The sequence below is a fragment of the Silurus meridionalis genome, chromosome 13 (assembly GCF_014805685.1).
Source record: "Silurus meridionalis isolate SWU-2019-XX chromosome 13, ASM1480568v1, whole genome shotgun sequence".
Taxonomy (NCBI): domain Eukaryota; kingdom Metazoa; phylum Chordata; class Actinopteri; order Siluriformes; family Siluridae; genus Silurus; species Silurus meridionalis.
In genome coordinates, this window is record NC_060896.1 from 16,093,889 (window position 1) to 16,109,957 (window position 16,069).

General features: G+C 37.9%; 1 protein-coding gene across 3 annotated transcripts in view; it reads left to right on the top strand.

The window, feature by feature from the left end:
* Positions 1-8,017: 8,017 nt before the first annotated feature.
* slco3a1a (solute carrier organic anion transporter family member 3A1a) overlaps positions 8,018-16,069 on the top strand; it is a 67,492-nt gene continuing 59,440 nt past the window's right edge. The window contains exon 1 of one of the 3 annotated variants that reach the window (XM_046864499.1): positions 8,018-8,763. In XM_046864499.1, the coding sequence (XP_046720455.1) occupies positions 8,641-8,763 (123 nt within the window). In that variant the 5' untranslated portion in view covers positions 8,018-8,640. The remainder of the gene's footprint in view (positions 8,764-16,069) is intronic. The other 2 variants (XM_046864496.1, XM_046864497.1) reach the window with 2 other exon arrangements.

Below are 16,069 nucleotides of genomic sequence, written 5' to 3' on the forward strand. Positions count from 1 at the left end.
ATCAGCAGAAAATACTTAAGGGCTGGGTCATTTTTATACATTTGTTTTTTAATCTGTCACATACTTGCTAAAATATATGCTCACTTCCTGTTCCTAAATATTTGTTATCTCTATGTTTTTGTCTCTATATGCTGCTTTCCAAATTTCAAAAAATAAAAAAAATACAAAATATGTATGAGAAGGAGGATTTTTAATAGCCATTCACAAACTTCTTAGATCCATTACACTCAAAACCATTGAGCAAATCAACCAAAACAATAAACTTCTTTTATGGACTTTCTTTTTTTAGGTCTGGACTAAAAATAAAGATTAGAAAACTGTGTCCAAAATATTTTGGAAAAATTGCTAATAAAACAATCCAAATCTAAATCCTAAACCATAAATATATAACTGTTAGACAGGAAATCTGCAATCAACATATACTGGGGAAAACAAAAAACTTAAAACGAGAAACCGAAAAGAAATATCAAAGACCAAGTAACATGAAACAAAGGCTTGGTATGAACAGTTGATAAATACTAGACAATATTTTGAAATCTGACAATGTAAACACAGAGGTATTTGAAAAAAATTAACTAATCACAGGTTAAACTCAAAAAAGCTGTAACCAATAAGGAATAAGGATATGTGAGGAAAATTACAGCTCACAGAACTCTGTCTTTCATGTGTTTTTGTTGTCGTTGATCTTTATGCTCCTTGTTCACAGTGCTCATGATCATTTTTAATATTTATTGTTTTGTTTCTTTTCTGTTTGCCTGATTCTCAATTGCTCTTGGTCCCATCATTACATGACAAAACAAAATACATTATAAAATAGATGCAGTGAAAAATATTTTTGCTGAGAAGGAAGCCCTCATTGACGGGCTTCAGGAGTTATAGAATAGGGGAAGCATAATTAGATTTAGTGTGCACAAGGGCTGTGAACTGGTGTCAGGATTCTCAACAGGGACTACTTTTTCCACAGACCATTGCACCTCTACACAACATATGTTTTCTTTGTGCACCTCATTTACATCCACAGTATTAAGCAGAAATATACCAACTTCAAAATACTTTCATTTGTTGTTGTCACCGTCTGTTTTTAATCTTTGTGTTCCATATTCACTGTGCTCATGCTTCATGATATTGAATATTTTATTTATTTTCACCCACACACATGCACACGTTTTTATCATGCCTGAACAAAAACTTAATCCTTGGAGAGGTTTCCCATGCAATCTACGATGACCGTGGTGTCTTTTTTGATCAGGGAAGAATCACAAAGCACACAGAATGGCACATATTTTCTTCTTTAGTTTAATCCAGATAACAGACTCGGATAAGACAGAACTACTTTTACTAGGACCACATGCAGCTAAAAGTAAACTTTCCGATTACATAACACCTCAAATAATAAAGATTACAGCAGGCAGATCTTTCTCTTATAAAGCCTCACAGTTATGGAACAGCCTTCAAATTAGTTTTGGGACTCAGACACAGTCTCAGTGTTCACGTCGAGGTTGAAAATGTATTTATTTAGTCAAGCCTTTTACTGTAAGATTTTTCTTAGGTAAAGGAGCAGATCTGGAGGGAACATGGATATAGAGTGTTTGGTGAACTGGGATATTTGTATGCTGTCGTCCCCTCACTCTCTCACATACACTCAGGTTTGTTGATGGTGGTGTGGTGGCGTCTCTTATTCCAAAGATCCTTTATGTCTGTGTTACCTTCTGGTTCTCCCTTTTAGTTATGCTGCCATAGCGAGTCTTGCCAGAGTCCCAACTGCACAGTGACATTAACTTTCATACAACAATAAGGACACACAATAATCCATATCCTTCTTTTTCTCTAATTCGTCCAGTTCTTCCTCTGGATAGTGTTATCTTCAATTAAAGGCCACTCTGTGCAGCTGGGGACGGTTTCTCATCAATGCCCTGGGGTTCCATGAAATTAAGAACGGTTGCTTTGAGGATGGATTTTTATTTGTTTTTTTTGGGCTTTTAACAATGAACTATCTCTCAAAGCAGCTTTACACAGATAATGTGGTGATTAAAAGTGAATAAGTTCTTGATGAGTAAGTTTGTCCCTGATGAGCAAGCCGGTGGTGACTGTGGCAAGGAAAAACTCCCCGAAATGGCATAAGGAAGAAACCTTCAGAGGAACCAGACTCAAGACAGGAAGAAAAGGATATGGATTATTAAGTGTCCTTATAGTTGTATGAAAGTTAATGTCACTGTGCAGTTTGGACTCTGGCAAGACTCGCTATGGCAGCATAACTAAAAGGGAGAACCAGAAGGTAATACAGACATGAGGGATCTCTGGGATAAGAGACGACCCACCACACCACCGTCAACAAACCTGAGTGAACGTGTGAATGTGAGGGGACAAAAGCATTCAAATATCCCAGTTCACTAAACACTCTATATCCATGTTCCCTCCAGATCTGAGCCTTTACTCAAGAAAAAATCTTCTGATCAAAGGCTTGACAACATAAATGTGTTTTCAACCTCAACTTCAACACTGAGACTGTGTCTGAGTCCCGAACACTGACTGGAAGGCTGTTCCATAAATGTGGGGCTTTATAAGAGAAAAATCTACCCCCTGCTGTAGTCTTAATTATTTGAGGAACCAACAGATAGCCAGCACCTTTTGATATAAGTAGGCGTGGAGGATCATACTGGTACAGAATTCACTCAGATACTGCGGTGCGAGACCGTTAAGTGCTTTATACGTCAGTAGAAGTATTTTATAATTAATGCAAGATTTGATTGGGAGCCATTCTAGACTGATTAAAACAGGGGTGGTGTGGTCATATTTTCTAGATCTAGTGAGGACTCTTGCTGCTGCATTCTGAACTAACTGAAGCTTATTTATGCACTTACTCGCACACCCAGACAGTAAAGCATTACAGTAGTCTAATCTAGAAGTAACAAAAGCATGAACTAGTTTTTCTGCATCCTGTAACAACATCATATTTCTAATTTTAGCAATATTTCTAAGGTGAAAGAAGGCGATCCTGGTGATATTATTCACGTAAGCCCCAAAGGAAAGACTAGGGTCAATAATAACACCAAGGTCTTTGACAGCCATACACACTGAAACAGAAACACCATCCAGAGATGCTACGTAATCGGAAAGTTTGCTTCTAGCTGCATGTGGTCCTAGTAAAAGTACTTCCGTCTTATCTGAGTTGAGCAGAAGAAAGTTATCAAGCATCTACTGTCTAATGTCCTTTACACACTTCTCAACATTGTTAAGCTGATCTCTCTCATCTGGCTTTGCTGAAATATACACCTGTGTATCATCAGCGTAGCAATGGAAGCGAATACCATGTTCATAAATAATTTCACCAAGAGGCAGCATATATAAAGAGAAAAGCAGAGGGCCTAAGACAGATCCTTGAGGAACACCAAACTTTACCTCAGAGAGTGTGGAGAACTCACCATTTACATCAACAAACTGATAGCGATCAGTCAAATAAGACCTGAGCCAAGAGAGAGCTGTTCCCTTTATTCCAACAACGTTCTCAAGTCTAGCAAGTAGTATAGTGTGATCAATGGTGTCAAAAGCTGCACTAAGGTCGAGCAAAACAAGTAAGGAGACAAAACCCTGATCAGAGGCCAATAACAGGTAATTTACCACCTTAACTAGCGCCGTCTCTGTGCTATGATGAGGCCGAAATCCTGACTGATACATTTAAAAAATGTTATTCATAAGTAGATGTGAGCATAACTGCTGTGCAACAACCTTTTCTAAACCTTTGGATATAAAGTGGAGATTTGATTTTGGACTGTAGTTGGACAGCTGACATGGGTCAAGGTCAGGTTTCTTAATTAGGGATTGGATAACTGCCAGTTTGAAGGATTTAGGTACATAACCAGTGCTAATGGAAGAGTTTATTATTTTTTAAACAGGTTCAATTACCTCTGGAGTTATCTGTTTAAAGAACAGTAGGCAAGGGATCGAGAATACAGGTTGATGATTTTGATGAGGAAATTAATGAAATTAAGTAATTCTCATGAATAGGAGTGAAGCTTTGTAATTGATTGTCTGCTATATTTACACTGCTGTCTACTGGGTTACTTGTTAAATAATTTGGATTTATATTAACCGTCTGGATTTCTTGCCTGATGTTTTCAATTTTATCATTAAAAAAGTTCATGAAATCTATACTACCTAATGATGGTGTGCATGTTAGTGCAGTGCTTTTATTCCTTGTTAATTTTGCTACCGTGCTGAATAAAAATCTAGGATTATGCTTGTTATTTTCTTTGAGGGTGGAGAAATATGCTGATCTAGCAGCACTAACAGATTTTCTATAATTTAGGAGGCTCTCCTTCCATGCTATTTGAAATACTGTTTTGTTTGACGCCATTTACGTTCAAATTTTCGAGTGGTCTGTTTTAAGGTGCGTGTATGATCATTATACCACATTTTTCTCCCTGATCATTTTGGTCTTAAGGGGAGCTACATCATCTAAAGTATAACGTAACGTTGATTCTATGTATTCAGTGGCCCAGTCGAGCTCTGCGGGGTCAGACGGAGATCTATCTAACATCATAATTTCTGGAAGATTATTGATAAAACGCACTGCTGTAGCTGACGTGAAAGTACGCTCAACACGATAACGTGGTGAGTTAGAAATGCAATGACTGAGGCAGATTTTAAAAGAGATGAGATAATTGTCTGAAATAGCTTCAGACTGTGGAATTATGACTAAGTTTTTTTTATTTTTAATCCAAATGTTAACAACAAATCGAGAGTGTGTCCACCACTATGACTTCTATGGTCCTATAACTTTCGGATTAATTCAAACTGAATCTAGAAGGGACACAACTGCTGCTCTTAAGGAGTCTTCCTGATTATCAAAATTAATATTAAAGTCACCAATAATTAGTGCTTTGTCTAAAGAAGTAGCTAAATTTGTGATGAAATCTGCAAATTCTATGAGAAAATCAGAGTAGGGCCCTGGGGGTCTATAAATAATAATTAGTGGAATTGACTGACTGGACCTGCTTTCGGACACTGAATATTTTATGCTGGTGTAAAGAGCTTCAAATGTTTTACATTTGTGTTTAGTCTTTTGTGTGACACTTAGATTATTATTATAAATAGCTGCGACTCCACCTCCTCTGCCATTTAGACTGGATTGGTGTATGTAACTATACCCAGGAGGACTCGCTTGTTTATAGTAAGCGCTTTTGACGTGAGAGATCTAATATTCACCAATCCTATCTTTAGATCAGAGTTGCTGGCTGTGCGTTCAGTCCTATTTAATTTAATGTTAATCAGGTTGCTAAAACAGACTTTCTGAGAATTCATTTTGCTATGTTGTCTAAAGATTTGCAAAGATAAGCAACAGGGAGACATCTGTCACTGTGTTCCTGGGCCAGAATCCCTGCAGCTGAGCCACCACTTTCGTGCACATAGAAGTGAAAAGGCTTAGTATATTTTGGAAAACCTAAAGCTGTAGCAGAATGTATAGCCTCCATGAGGGCAGTAAATCTTTCAGTCATTTCACGAGTCCACAGAATGAGATGTGATGGAGGAGCTTTGTGATCAATAGCATTACGCAAAGCTTTGTCATGAAGTGTGCAGTCAGGGATACATGCTCGGCAGTAGTTAATCAGTTCCAAGAAGCTCTGCATCTGTTTCACAGTCTGAGATTTTGAAAACATAATTACAAGCTGTACTCGGTCCTGTCATACCTTACGTTGGCCTTCTGAGATCACATGTCCTGATATGAGACCTTTGCTTCACCCATTGTAGTTTCTGCCATAAAGCTTTAAATCTAGCCTGAGCCAGGACATTGCAGACGACCACTGAATCTTTGTGGCAGTCCTGGCTACTTCTCTGAGGCCAAAGTGACACTAAAAAAGGCAGAACAAAGATCAATCACAGTAAAAAGAAATCTGTGAGTTGCTGGTATAGAATTAACAATGGTAGCTACATCATGCACCAAAATAACTAATGGAATAACTATATTTTTAATCTCTCCTAAATCTTGTGTTAGCCTCAGATTTTTTTTTATCTGCCTTCAAGACTGGATTACTGATGTGTTTTCATGAGTGCGTGATACGGTTTTACCTGGATTAAACCTGCCTCGTTCTTGTGAGAGGCCCATAATTTAGGGTAAACGTCACCTAAATTTGGTTCATCAGGCAAGACTTCTGTTTTATTGAGAAAGAAATCTTCCAGATGTAGCTCTTTCTAAAAGGTTCAAAGCCAAATTTGGAATTATTGTAAAGCTATGATAAAAACTTGTACCAGTCAGTGTCACAACAGGTAAAGGGTGTGTTACAGGACATGTAATTGGAACTCTAACTATTCCCTAATAAATGTACTTGTCTTTCTCTTAAGACCTCCTCCTTGAGTTTTGTGCTGAGGCTGGAATACACCACTTCGTGTTGCAGTAAAAACTTTACCACAACAAATTCTTCCCACAAGAGGAAATTATCATTAATTGAATAACAATTAATAGTCATAGTCATGAAAATAAAGAAAACTCTTTGAATGAGAAGGTGTGTCCAAACTTTTGGTCTGTACTGTATATATATATATATATATATATATACACACACACTGGGAAAAAACCTGAGTGTTCTTGATTGGGTAAGAAGACATAATAACCAGAGATGTATGAGCCCAGACACCTTATATACTCGCATCGTAAAGATCCATAGACTAAATATCTTCAAGCAAATTTTTTTTGTATTTTTTTGGAAGCTGAGTTATAAATTCACTTGCTACACCCAGGCCTGATTACTGCCAGGCCTTTTAAATCAAGAAATCACTTAAATAGAATCTGTCTGACAAAGTAAAGCATGTTAAAATAGCTTAGAAAGCAACACATAATTCTGCAATCTACAGAAATTTAAGAACAGATGAGAAACAAAGTAACTGACATGTAGCAGTGTTGAAAGGGTTAAACGTAGAGAAAACCTGAAACAGTGGTGAACCTTCCCTGGAGTGGCAGGCCAAAAAATAACTCAACACAACATCTAAAGAACCTCAGGCTTCACTTGCCTTAATTAACGCCAATGCTCATCAGAATCAGAATCAGGTTTATTGGCCAATTGTGTTGACACACAAGGAATTTGGTTCAAGCTGTTGGTGACTCTCAAAAGTACAGATATAAAAAATCAAAAATCAAAATAAAAGTTTATTCATCACATACACATACATACAGGGTACGACATGCAGTGAAATGCTTTAAAATAATATATAATTAACACTATACATTTAACTTAGACTACACAAGACAATACAAACTATATACAGAAAATACAGACAATATGAGACAATACAGACTGGGTCTGTGATGGTCTTGGACTACTTTACAGCTTCAGGACCTGGACAACTTTCCATAACTGATGGAACCATCAATACTGTGTTCCTCCATGAAATCCTGAAAAAGAATGTCCAGCATGACCTCAAGCTCATGGGCATTTGGATAATGCAGCAGGACAGTGAGCCGAAACACCAGCATGCCCATCTCTGAGCTCTGAAATAAAATATAGGTCTTTAAGTCCAGACTTAAGTCTTTTAACAGGGTCCCTTGGTGGTCTAGTGGTTAGGATGCGGCGCTCTCACCGCTGCGGCCCGGGTTCGATCCCCGGTCAGAGAACCAACCCCAGCCACTCTTAGTGCCGGTCCCAAGCCCGGATAAATGAGGAGGGTTGCGTTAGGAAGGGCATCCAGCATAAAAACGTGCCTGGCCGCATCTTTTACAGGAGGTGGTTGCCATTGGGTCGCTGTATTCAGTGTACATCAAAAAACACCCAACAACAGTTCAACAGAAACAGACTTGTAGCTTCAAGTTTCTGCTGTATGTTTGTATCTGTCTGGTTGTGGGAGTTTATGAGAGCACACAAATACAGTACAGACTTAAGTAAAGTGGCCATAATAAAGCAGGCGAGAATCATCACGCGTTACCTGCCTGGTTGCCCGAAATCGGACGCTCGACCACACCCCTGCCACGTTATGCCACTTAAAGTCACAGTATAAAGTTATAAACTGTAAAGAATAAAAAATATATAATATTTGAGAACGTAAACATAACACACGCGTATAAATAAAAACTATTAGCTTATTTGTAAGAAAGTTTGGGAATATTATATAATTTCTAGCTTATAATGCAGTTATGTGACAAAAGAAAATTCGGGAGAACTAATTATTTATGTACAGAGCTATTACGGATTTCACGCTGCGTATATGACCAACACAAAATGAAGGATTCACTTGCTAAGACAACTCGATAGCCCCGAGTCGTATAAAAGATTCGTTCAAAATGAACGAATCGTTCATGAACGACCACTCACTACTAGTGGCGTACGTATGACAGGAAAAGCAGTAGAAGCAGAGCTGCACTGAATGCAAACACGCAAAGCGGATTGTCATTGGGAGCTCTGGCCATTTTAGATTAATCGAAGCGGCTACATGACAAAACAAAATGCAACTAGATGAGTCCGGCTCTGTGTCTTCAGATTCCTGGATCTGCGCGAGCAGTCACGCAGCTGAATACTCACGCTCATCAATTTAAGCCGAAAAACGACGCAAAGGGTGGCTTATAGAGACACTGGAGGACGTGCCTGGTGTCTTTGGTTGATCCGTGTGGTTTCTAAGCCACGTCTTTAAGCTCAGGGCAGGCAAAGTTCTAAAATGGGCTCTCATTACACGCAGCGAGAGGACATGGATAAAACGTCATGTTTTTCAAACATCAAAATATTCTTAGTGTCGGAATGTGCGCTAATGCTGGCGCAGGGGACTGTCGGCGCGTACTTGGTGAGCCATTTTTCCTTTTTTACTTATGTTTCCGGTGGCAGAGGCCCGGAAACGTACGCACATGAGTAAATTTGTTACTGGGTGAACGTAATTTGAAATTACGACCAAAAGGCCTGTGTGTGTGTGTGTGTGTGTGTGTGTGTGTGTGTGTGTGTGTGTGTGTGTGTGTGTGAGAGAGAGAGAGAGAGAGAGATAACGAATATAGTTTTTGCGTAAAGTGTTTATTTTTTGCTGCATAAACAGCAGCCATTAAATGAAAGAGATTTATTTGGTCGGAATACATTGCAAAAAATATTGTATTGTATTGTGTACAGAGCAACAGATTTTTATGCCTAAAATGAAATTAAGGCTCGCACTTCTGCTTGTTTTGTATCTTACAGACACTTTCGCTAGGTAATATTAGTAATATTTTAACGAGTTTAACGATAAAATTGCTAACCAGACTATGAGCAAACATATTAAGTAAAAACAAGCCACAGTGGATAATGAGATGCGATGCCCGTATATGGTCACATGTGAAAGCGTTGGAACGGCAAGGACAATGTTTTGAATGTCTGCTCTTGGTTTGGGCTCTGCGTTTTGCATGTATTTATTTTATAGCTGTATTTATTGTGAAAAAGCCAAACCCAACATGATGACCAAAGAGCTGTCTATGTGGAAAGAGCACAGTTTTAAAGTTAGGAAAAGGGGGAGGCTATTAGATATAGCCAGTACAATCATTTGGAATGTCCCGATAAAAAGAAACCACTGGTTTACTAACATGTAACAATGTACTAAAAACAGGTATTAAACAATTTGGCCAAAAAAAGCAGCAGCAGTTGATGACCAACATTGTGCAAACAGTGAAGAAAAACATTTAAGCAAGTCAGTGAGAACTTGGTATCAACAAACACTGAGAGAAGAAATACAAAGGCTATGTCACAAGATTTAGAAGGCAGGATTGTAATTCCCAAAAAATATACAGATAAGGTTTTGAAATGTTTAAAGCTTAGCCTCTACCAAATTAATTAAAATACAGTGGTACCCTGCTTATCGACCTTAATCCGTTCTTTAAAACCGGTCGAAATGTGAAAAGGTTGAAGAGCGAGTGTAATTATACCATAAGAAATAATGGAAAACCAATTAATCCGTTCCCGACCTCCACCGATACCCATTTATTAACAATTTATGCCTTGTTTTTAGCAGTATTAATATTAAATAATACATAAAATAATACAGGTACATAAATAATACTGTATATAATACAGTAAAAAGTATAAATTAAAAACATTACAAAAGTAACAAAAAAAAAAAGATTGTACTGTACTTACTCCTTAGAGATCATTTCTCTCTTTGTCGCCATAGAAATCACACGCCACTTGGCCTTCACCTCACTAGCTTTTTTTGGACCCATATTTCTAGAGTATTTTCACAAATTTAAACAAAAAAAAGACTTTACACTTTAAACAAAGTATAGTATATACAATACACACGCACTAAATTGTTATATTGACCGCTAAATAACACTATATTGTTCACAAAATACTACCAAAGTGTATGTACATTTTTGACCCACTGAGAATTTAATATAGTAAATGAAAGCTGAAACACTGTAAATTAGCTATTACAGTCTGCCCTTCACATTCACACGTGTATTATTTATGGATTTGATGGCGAATAGTAAATATGCCATCAGTATTTAAATGGGAATTTTATTTCAGATTTAAAGCAAGTCATAAATACATCAGATATAGGTCTAGTTAATATTTTGGCCATTTACTACCATAAAATATGCACAAATTTTATTATAAATCTATTATAAAAAAGTAAAATACAGTAGCTGTGCTACATTAATACTTTTACTGCTATGTAAATACTCAACATGTATTTCATTACATACTATATGTGTATTGTTCCTCTGTCTGTTACCCTACATTGTTGGTACTTTATGAAATACTGTTGTAGTATGGTGTATTGTTTTTATAATTTTTGTCTCTTAATGGCTGGGACCAAGAGATATTTGCAAACTTTATAATTTTCACATAATGAGGATTATAAAGTGTTTGCTTACCGTGCTGATGTTTCACCTTCATCTATGACACCAATGTGTTTTCTTTTGTCCACATTCTTTTCTCTACCATTTTTAAGCAGCTGTGTTATCTTGCGGTCACACTAAGCCATGACTTGAGCAGACCAACTAATCGATAAGGGAATTTGTTGACAACGAATTTCATTATAAATAATCGATTAGTTGTTGCAGCCCTATTCCAATGTATGTACAACTGTTCAAAAGTTATAGACAGTGTATATAGATATGATATAAGGATAATCTAGAATATAGCGCAAATAGAGAGATATGGGGATAAACTACGATATTAGGGGTGTAATGTTATGCGAATTGTACCGAAACGTTTTGGTACAGGGCTTTTGGTTTGATGTACATGTGTACCGAATGCAATCTTTTTTACCCGTGGAACATAGTTAAAAATCCGAGTTTTTCCTCACAAACGTATTAAGTAGCAGACCACAAGTTTGTTAAGTCTTTGCCTCACACTTTGAATGCAGTGTCACTGTTTTATTACTATTTTTATTATTAAACTTGAAAGCATACACAACATTGTCAGGGGTATAAAAAGAAATCCCTGCCATTGCTCACAGATCTTTCAGAATTTCATTATTTTAACATAATATTTCATAAAAAACTATTCCCTATACGTTTTTTTGCCGTTTGCTTAAAGAATTTCTCTTAAAATAATAGTATTCAGACAATTCCACATACTGAAGGAGTGAATGAGTAAAGGATGGAAGGAACAGTTGAGTAGAACATATCTTTAGAAAATTTAATATTAAATGTAAAACACACTCTGTTATATTCACATCTGTAAGGCACATTATAATAAAAAGTGTATTGCATTCATTTGATTTATTCTATTTTATTTGTATATATTACATTTTTATAAAATATTATTTTATATATTATTTAACCAAGCAGGCATTTTTATTAACAATTGTTTTTAAAATGTAAATTGTTGTTCAAAAAAGTAATTATAATAAACTGCGTCCATAAAAAAGCAACAAACAAATAAAAAAGCAAATTCACAGTACCGAACCATGAATTTTGTGTACGATTACAAACCTATGGGATATTCAATTAATTTAATATAGGATAATTGTATAGAAAGATTGAATACAATAATACGAATACAGTAATTAATCTATGGATTTGGGTTAATCAGAAAATTGGACTGAACTTGTGTCTTTCGGAAACTTTGCTCAATTGCTACACTCCAAACAGCACAATAGATTGAAAGAGAACTTTGTAAAAGCTGACAAAAGGAAGAGGCATTTGCATCCATGTAAACAAAGTTTGACATACAGATGCTGTCATTACTGAAAGACATTGCTCTGCTAATATAGAATACCTCATTATTAAGTGTTGACACTACCTTCTTCTTCATTTGGCTTCTCCCATTAGGGGTCGCAAAAGCGGATCATCTGTCTTCATGCCCCCCAGTCCTCTACATCTGCCCTCTTTCAACCCAACTACCTGCATGTCTTCCCTCACCACATCCATAAACCTTCTCCTTGATCTTCCTATTTTCCTCCTTCCTGGCACCTTCATTCTCAGCATTCTCCTACTGATATACCCCATGTCCCTCCTCTGCACATGTCCAAACTATCTCAATCTCGCCTCCCTCACCTTGTCTCCAAAACATCTTACATGAGCTGTCTCTCTAATAAACTCATTTCTAATCCTGTCCATCCTCATCACTCAAAAACGAAAACCTCAACATCTTCAGCTCTGCTACCTGCAGCTCCACCTCCTGTCTTTAACTCAATGCCACTGTTTCTAAGCCATAAAACATCACAGGTCTCACCACAGTCCGATAAACTTTCCCTTTTACTCTCACAGATACTCTTCTATCACAAATCACTCCTGCTATCACTCTTTTTCACTCACTCCACCCTGCCTGCACTCTTTTCTTCACTTCTCTAACACACTCTCCATTACTTTGCACTGTTGACCCCAGGTACCTGAACTCTTCCACCTTCACAACCTCTTCTCCCTGCAACTGCACCACTCCACTGCCCTCCCTCTCATTCACATGTACTCTGTCTTACTCCTACTTACTTTCATTCCCCTTCTCTCCAGCGTGTACCTCCACCTTTCCAGGGTCTTCTCCACCTGCTCCCTACTCTACCCTACTCACCACAAATCACAATCGAGACTCCTGTCTGACCTCGTCCATCACCCTGTCTATTACCAATGCAAACAGGAAAGGGCTCAGAGCCGATCCTTGATGCAGTTCAACCTCCACCTTGAACCAGTCTGTAGTTCCTACTGCACACTTCACTGCTGTCACACTGTCCTCAAATATGTCCTGCACCACCCTCACATACTTCTCTGAAACACGTGACTTCCTAATACAATACCACAACTCCTCTCTTGGCATCCTGTCGTACACTCTCTCTAAATCCACAAACACACAATGCAACTCCTTCTGACCTTCTCTATACTACTACTATCCTCAACATTCTCAAAGCAAATAATGTGTCTGTGGTGCTCTTCCTCTGCATAAAACCATACTGTTGCTCACAGATGGTCACCTCTTCTCTCAGCCTGGCTTCCACTACTCTTTCCCATGACTTCATGGTGTGACTGATCAACTTAATTCCCCTGTAGTTACTGCAGGTCTCCACATACCCCTTATTCTCAAAGATCAGTACCAGCGCACTCCTTTTCCATTCTTCAGACATCCTTCCAAAATCTTCCAAAATCTTTCAAAACACCTTCCAGAATCTTGTTGAACTATCTTGTGTAAAAACTCCACTGCATCTCTCCTAAACATCTCCATGCTTCTACCGGTATGTAATCTGGTTCAAACGACTTCAACCGAATCTGGCCACTACTCAACCGGTAGTGGCCAAATCCAAGATTTGGCCACTACCGTCAAACACTTGAATAACTTTCCTAATTAGAAATCGTGAATGAACTCTGATGTCCATCTCCTGCTGAAGGCAAGAGATGCTGCTTTTAAATCAGGCTATGCAGAGGCCGACAACAGAGCCAGGGCCAACCTGAAAATGGGTATTAGGATAGTCAAACATTCACACAAATGATGCATTGAAGAGCACTTCAGCAACAACTGTTTCCCTCATGGAAAGCATCCAGATGCATATTGAAAGACAGCCAGACTATTACCTACCACAAACTGGCCTACCACCCGAACAGGTCTACAGAGGATGTTCTATAAGATGTGCAATAAGAGCCTGTTTATTCACTTTGGTTCTGCATTCAGCTGTCATCCCAACTAAACTGATCACTAATCTCAGGGTATCTGCAGCTCTGCATGCAGATTTTTAGTTTTTACTTTCTCACCCATAGATCTCAATCCATTAAGTTGGCCAATGAAAATTTTTGTACCGTTGAATATATAAAGTACATATCTTATACTGTAATTCTATATACACTGGCGATCAAAATTAGAGAACAATTTATAAACAATTGAACAATTCTGTTCTGTGACTGTAGTGGGTTTCTTGGCCATAACTTTGACGCCAAGGATTTTCCAGAGGTTCTCTATTGGGTTGAGATCAGGACTCTGGGCAGGCCATGTCATTATTTCAATGTTTTCAGTTTCAAGGAACTGCTTTACCCATGGTGCTGTGTGACATGGAGCGTTGTCCTGCATGAACACTGCTGGCTGATTGGGTGATGAACGCAGGGAAGGAACCATATGTTGTTGAAGAAGGTTCTGATAAACATTTGCATTCACTCTGCCATGTAGCTGTTTAAGAGGCCCAACTCCTGCTGCAGAAAACATGCCCCAAACCATGACACTTCCTCCTCCACTTTTCACTGACTTCTTTACACACTTTGGGTTCAGTCTTTCTCCAGTTGGTCACCGAACATAATATTTCCCATTGGACCCAAATAAATTAAACTTGCTTTCATCACTGAAGTGAACTTTGGACCAGTTCTCCTCTGTCCACACAACATGCTTAGTCTAGCCTTTTGATTCTTTCTGCTAATGAGAGGTCTGGTCACTGCAGAGTGGGCTTTCAGTCCAAATGCTCTTAAACGTTGAGACACTGTATGATGAGACAGATCCTTACCCTGTTCAGTGCTGAACTGGTGAGCATTTCCAGCTGCAGTGTGGAAACGATTGCCCATTGAGATCCTCCGCAGTATCCTGTCCTCTCTTGTATTTGTCTTCCGTGGACGACCAGCCTTCTTGGCGGACTTGAATGAGTTTGTGATGTTGCAAAGATTCAATATTCTTGAAACCACAGATTTGGAACGACCAACTTGTCTTGCTATGGCTGATAGGGTCATCCCTTTGGCCTTCATCTGGACAACCTGCTGCCGGAGCCTTTCAGTCACTTTAGAATGGCCCACCATCTTGCAGAGTCAGTGAAACTGAATGTTAGGCTGCCAGTTAAATAGGGGTTGACAGATATTCAAGGAAATTAGCACCAGGTGCCAGATTAACACCAATAACTGGGAGGTATCTGAAAGTGTTCTCTAATTTTGATCAGTGTGTTTTCTGCAAAATAATGTTTTTTTTTTTTAAATGCCTTAGTTAATTTGTGGAAAAGGTGTTCTGGTAGCATGGTATAGACAGGACAAAAACTCCTTCAACTGTTGAGCAGTGAAGATGACATTATTTCAGAATTGTTCAATTGTTTATAAATTGTTCTCTAATTTTGATCGCCAGTGTATATCTCATAATCCTCTATCTATATGGTGACCTACCCACAACTTGTGCGAAATTATTTTCTATAATTTTTCTTCACCTATAGAGTGTGTATGTGTTTGTGTATGTATACAGTGGTGTGAAAAAGTGTTTGCCCCTTCAAGATTTCTTATATTTTTGCATGTTTGTCACACTTTAATGTTTCAGATCATCAAACTAATTTATATTATTATAATATTATTAAAAGATAACACAAGTAACCACAACATGCAGTTTTTAAATGAAGGTTTTTATTATTGAGGGGAAACAAAATCCAAAACTACATGGCCCTGTGTGAAAAAGTATATACACAGTTGTACAGACATCACATTTCAGCAACCATTTTAGTATATCTTCTAAAGGGACAATACTATAGAAATTATTTTATATTAGAGATCTATTTAAGTAGTCAATGTGCAGCTTATATAGTAGTAAAATATACTGTGATCTGAAACTTATTCAACTTGCAGCTAATATTTTTAAATCTGCTGGCAACAAAGGTGAGTAGATGTTAGACACATTGTGCTTATGCCTTTCTGATGAAGCTGAAGGTGAAGATGATGGAGTGCCCAAGTATGTCTCCAGACCTG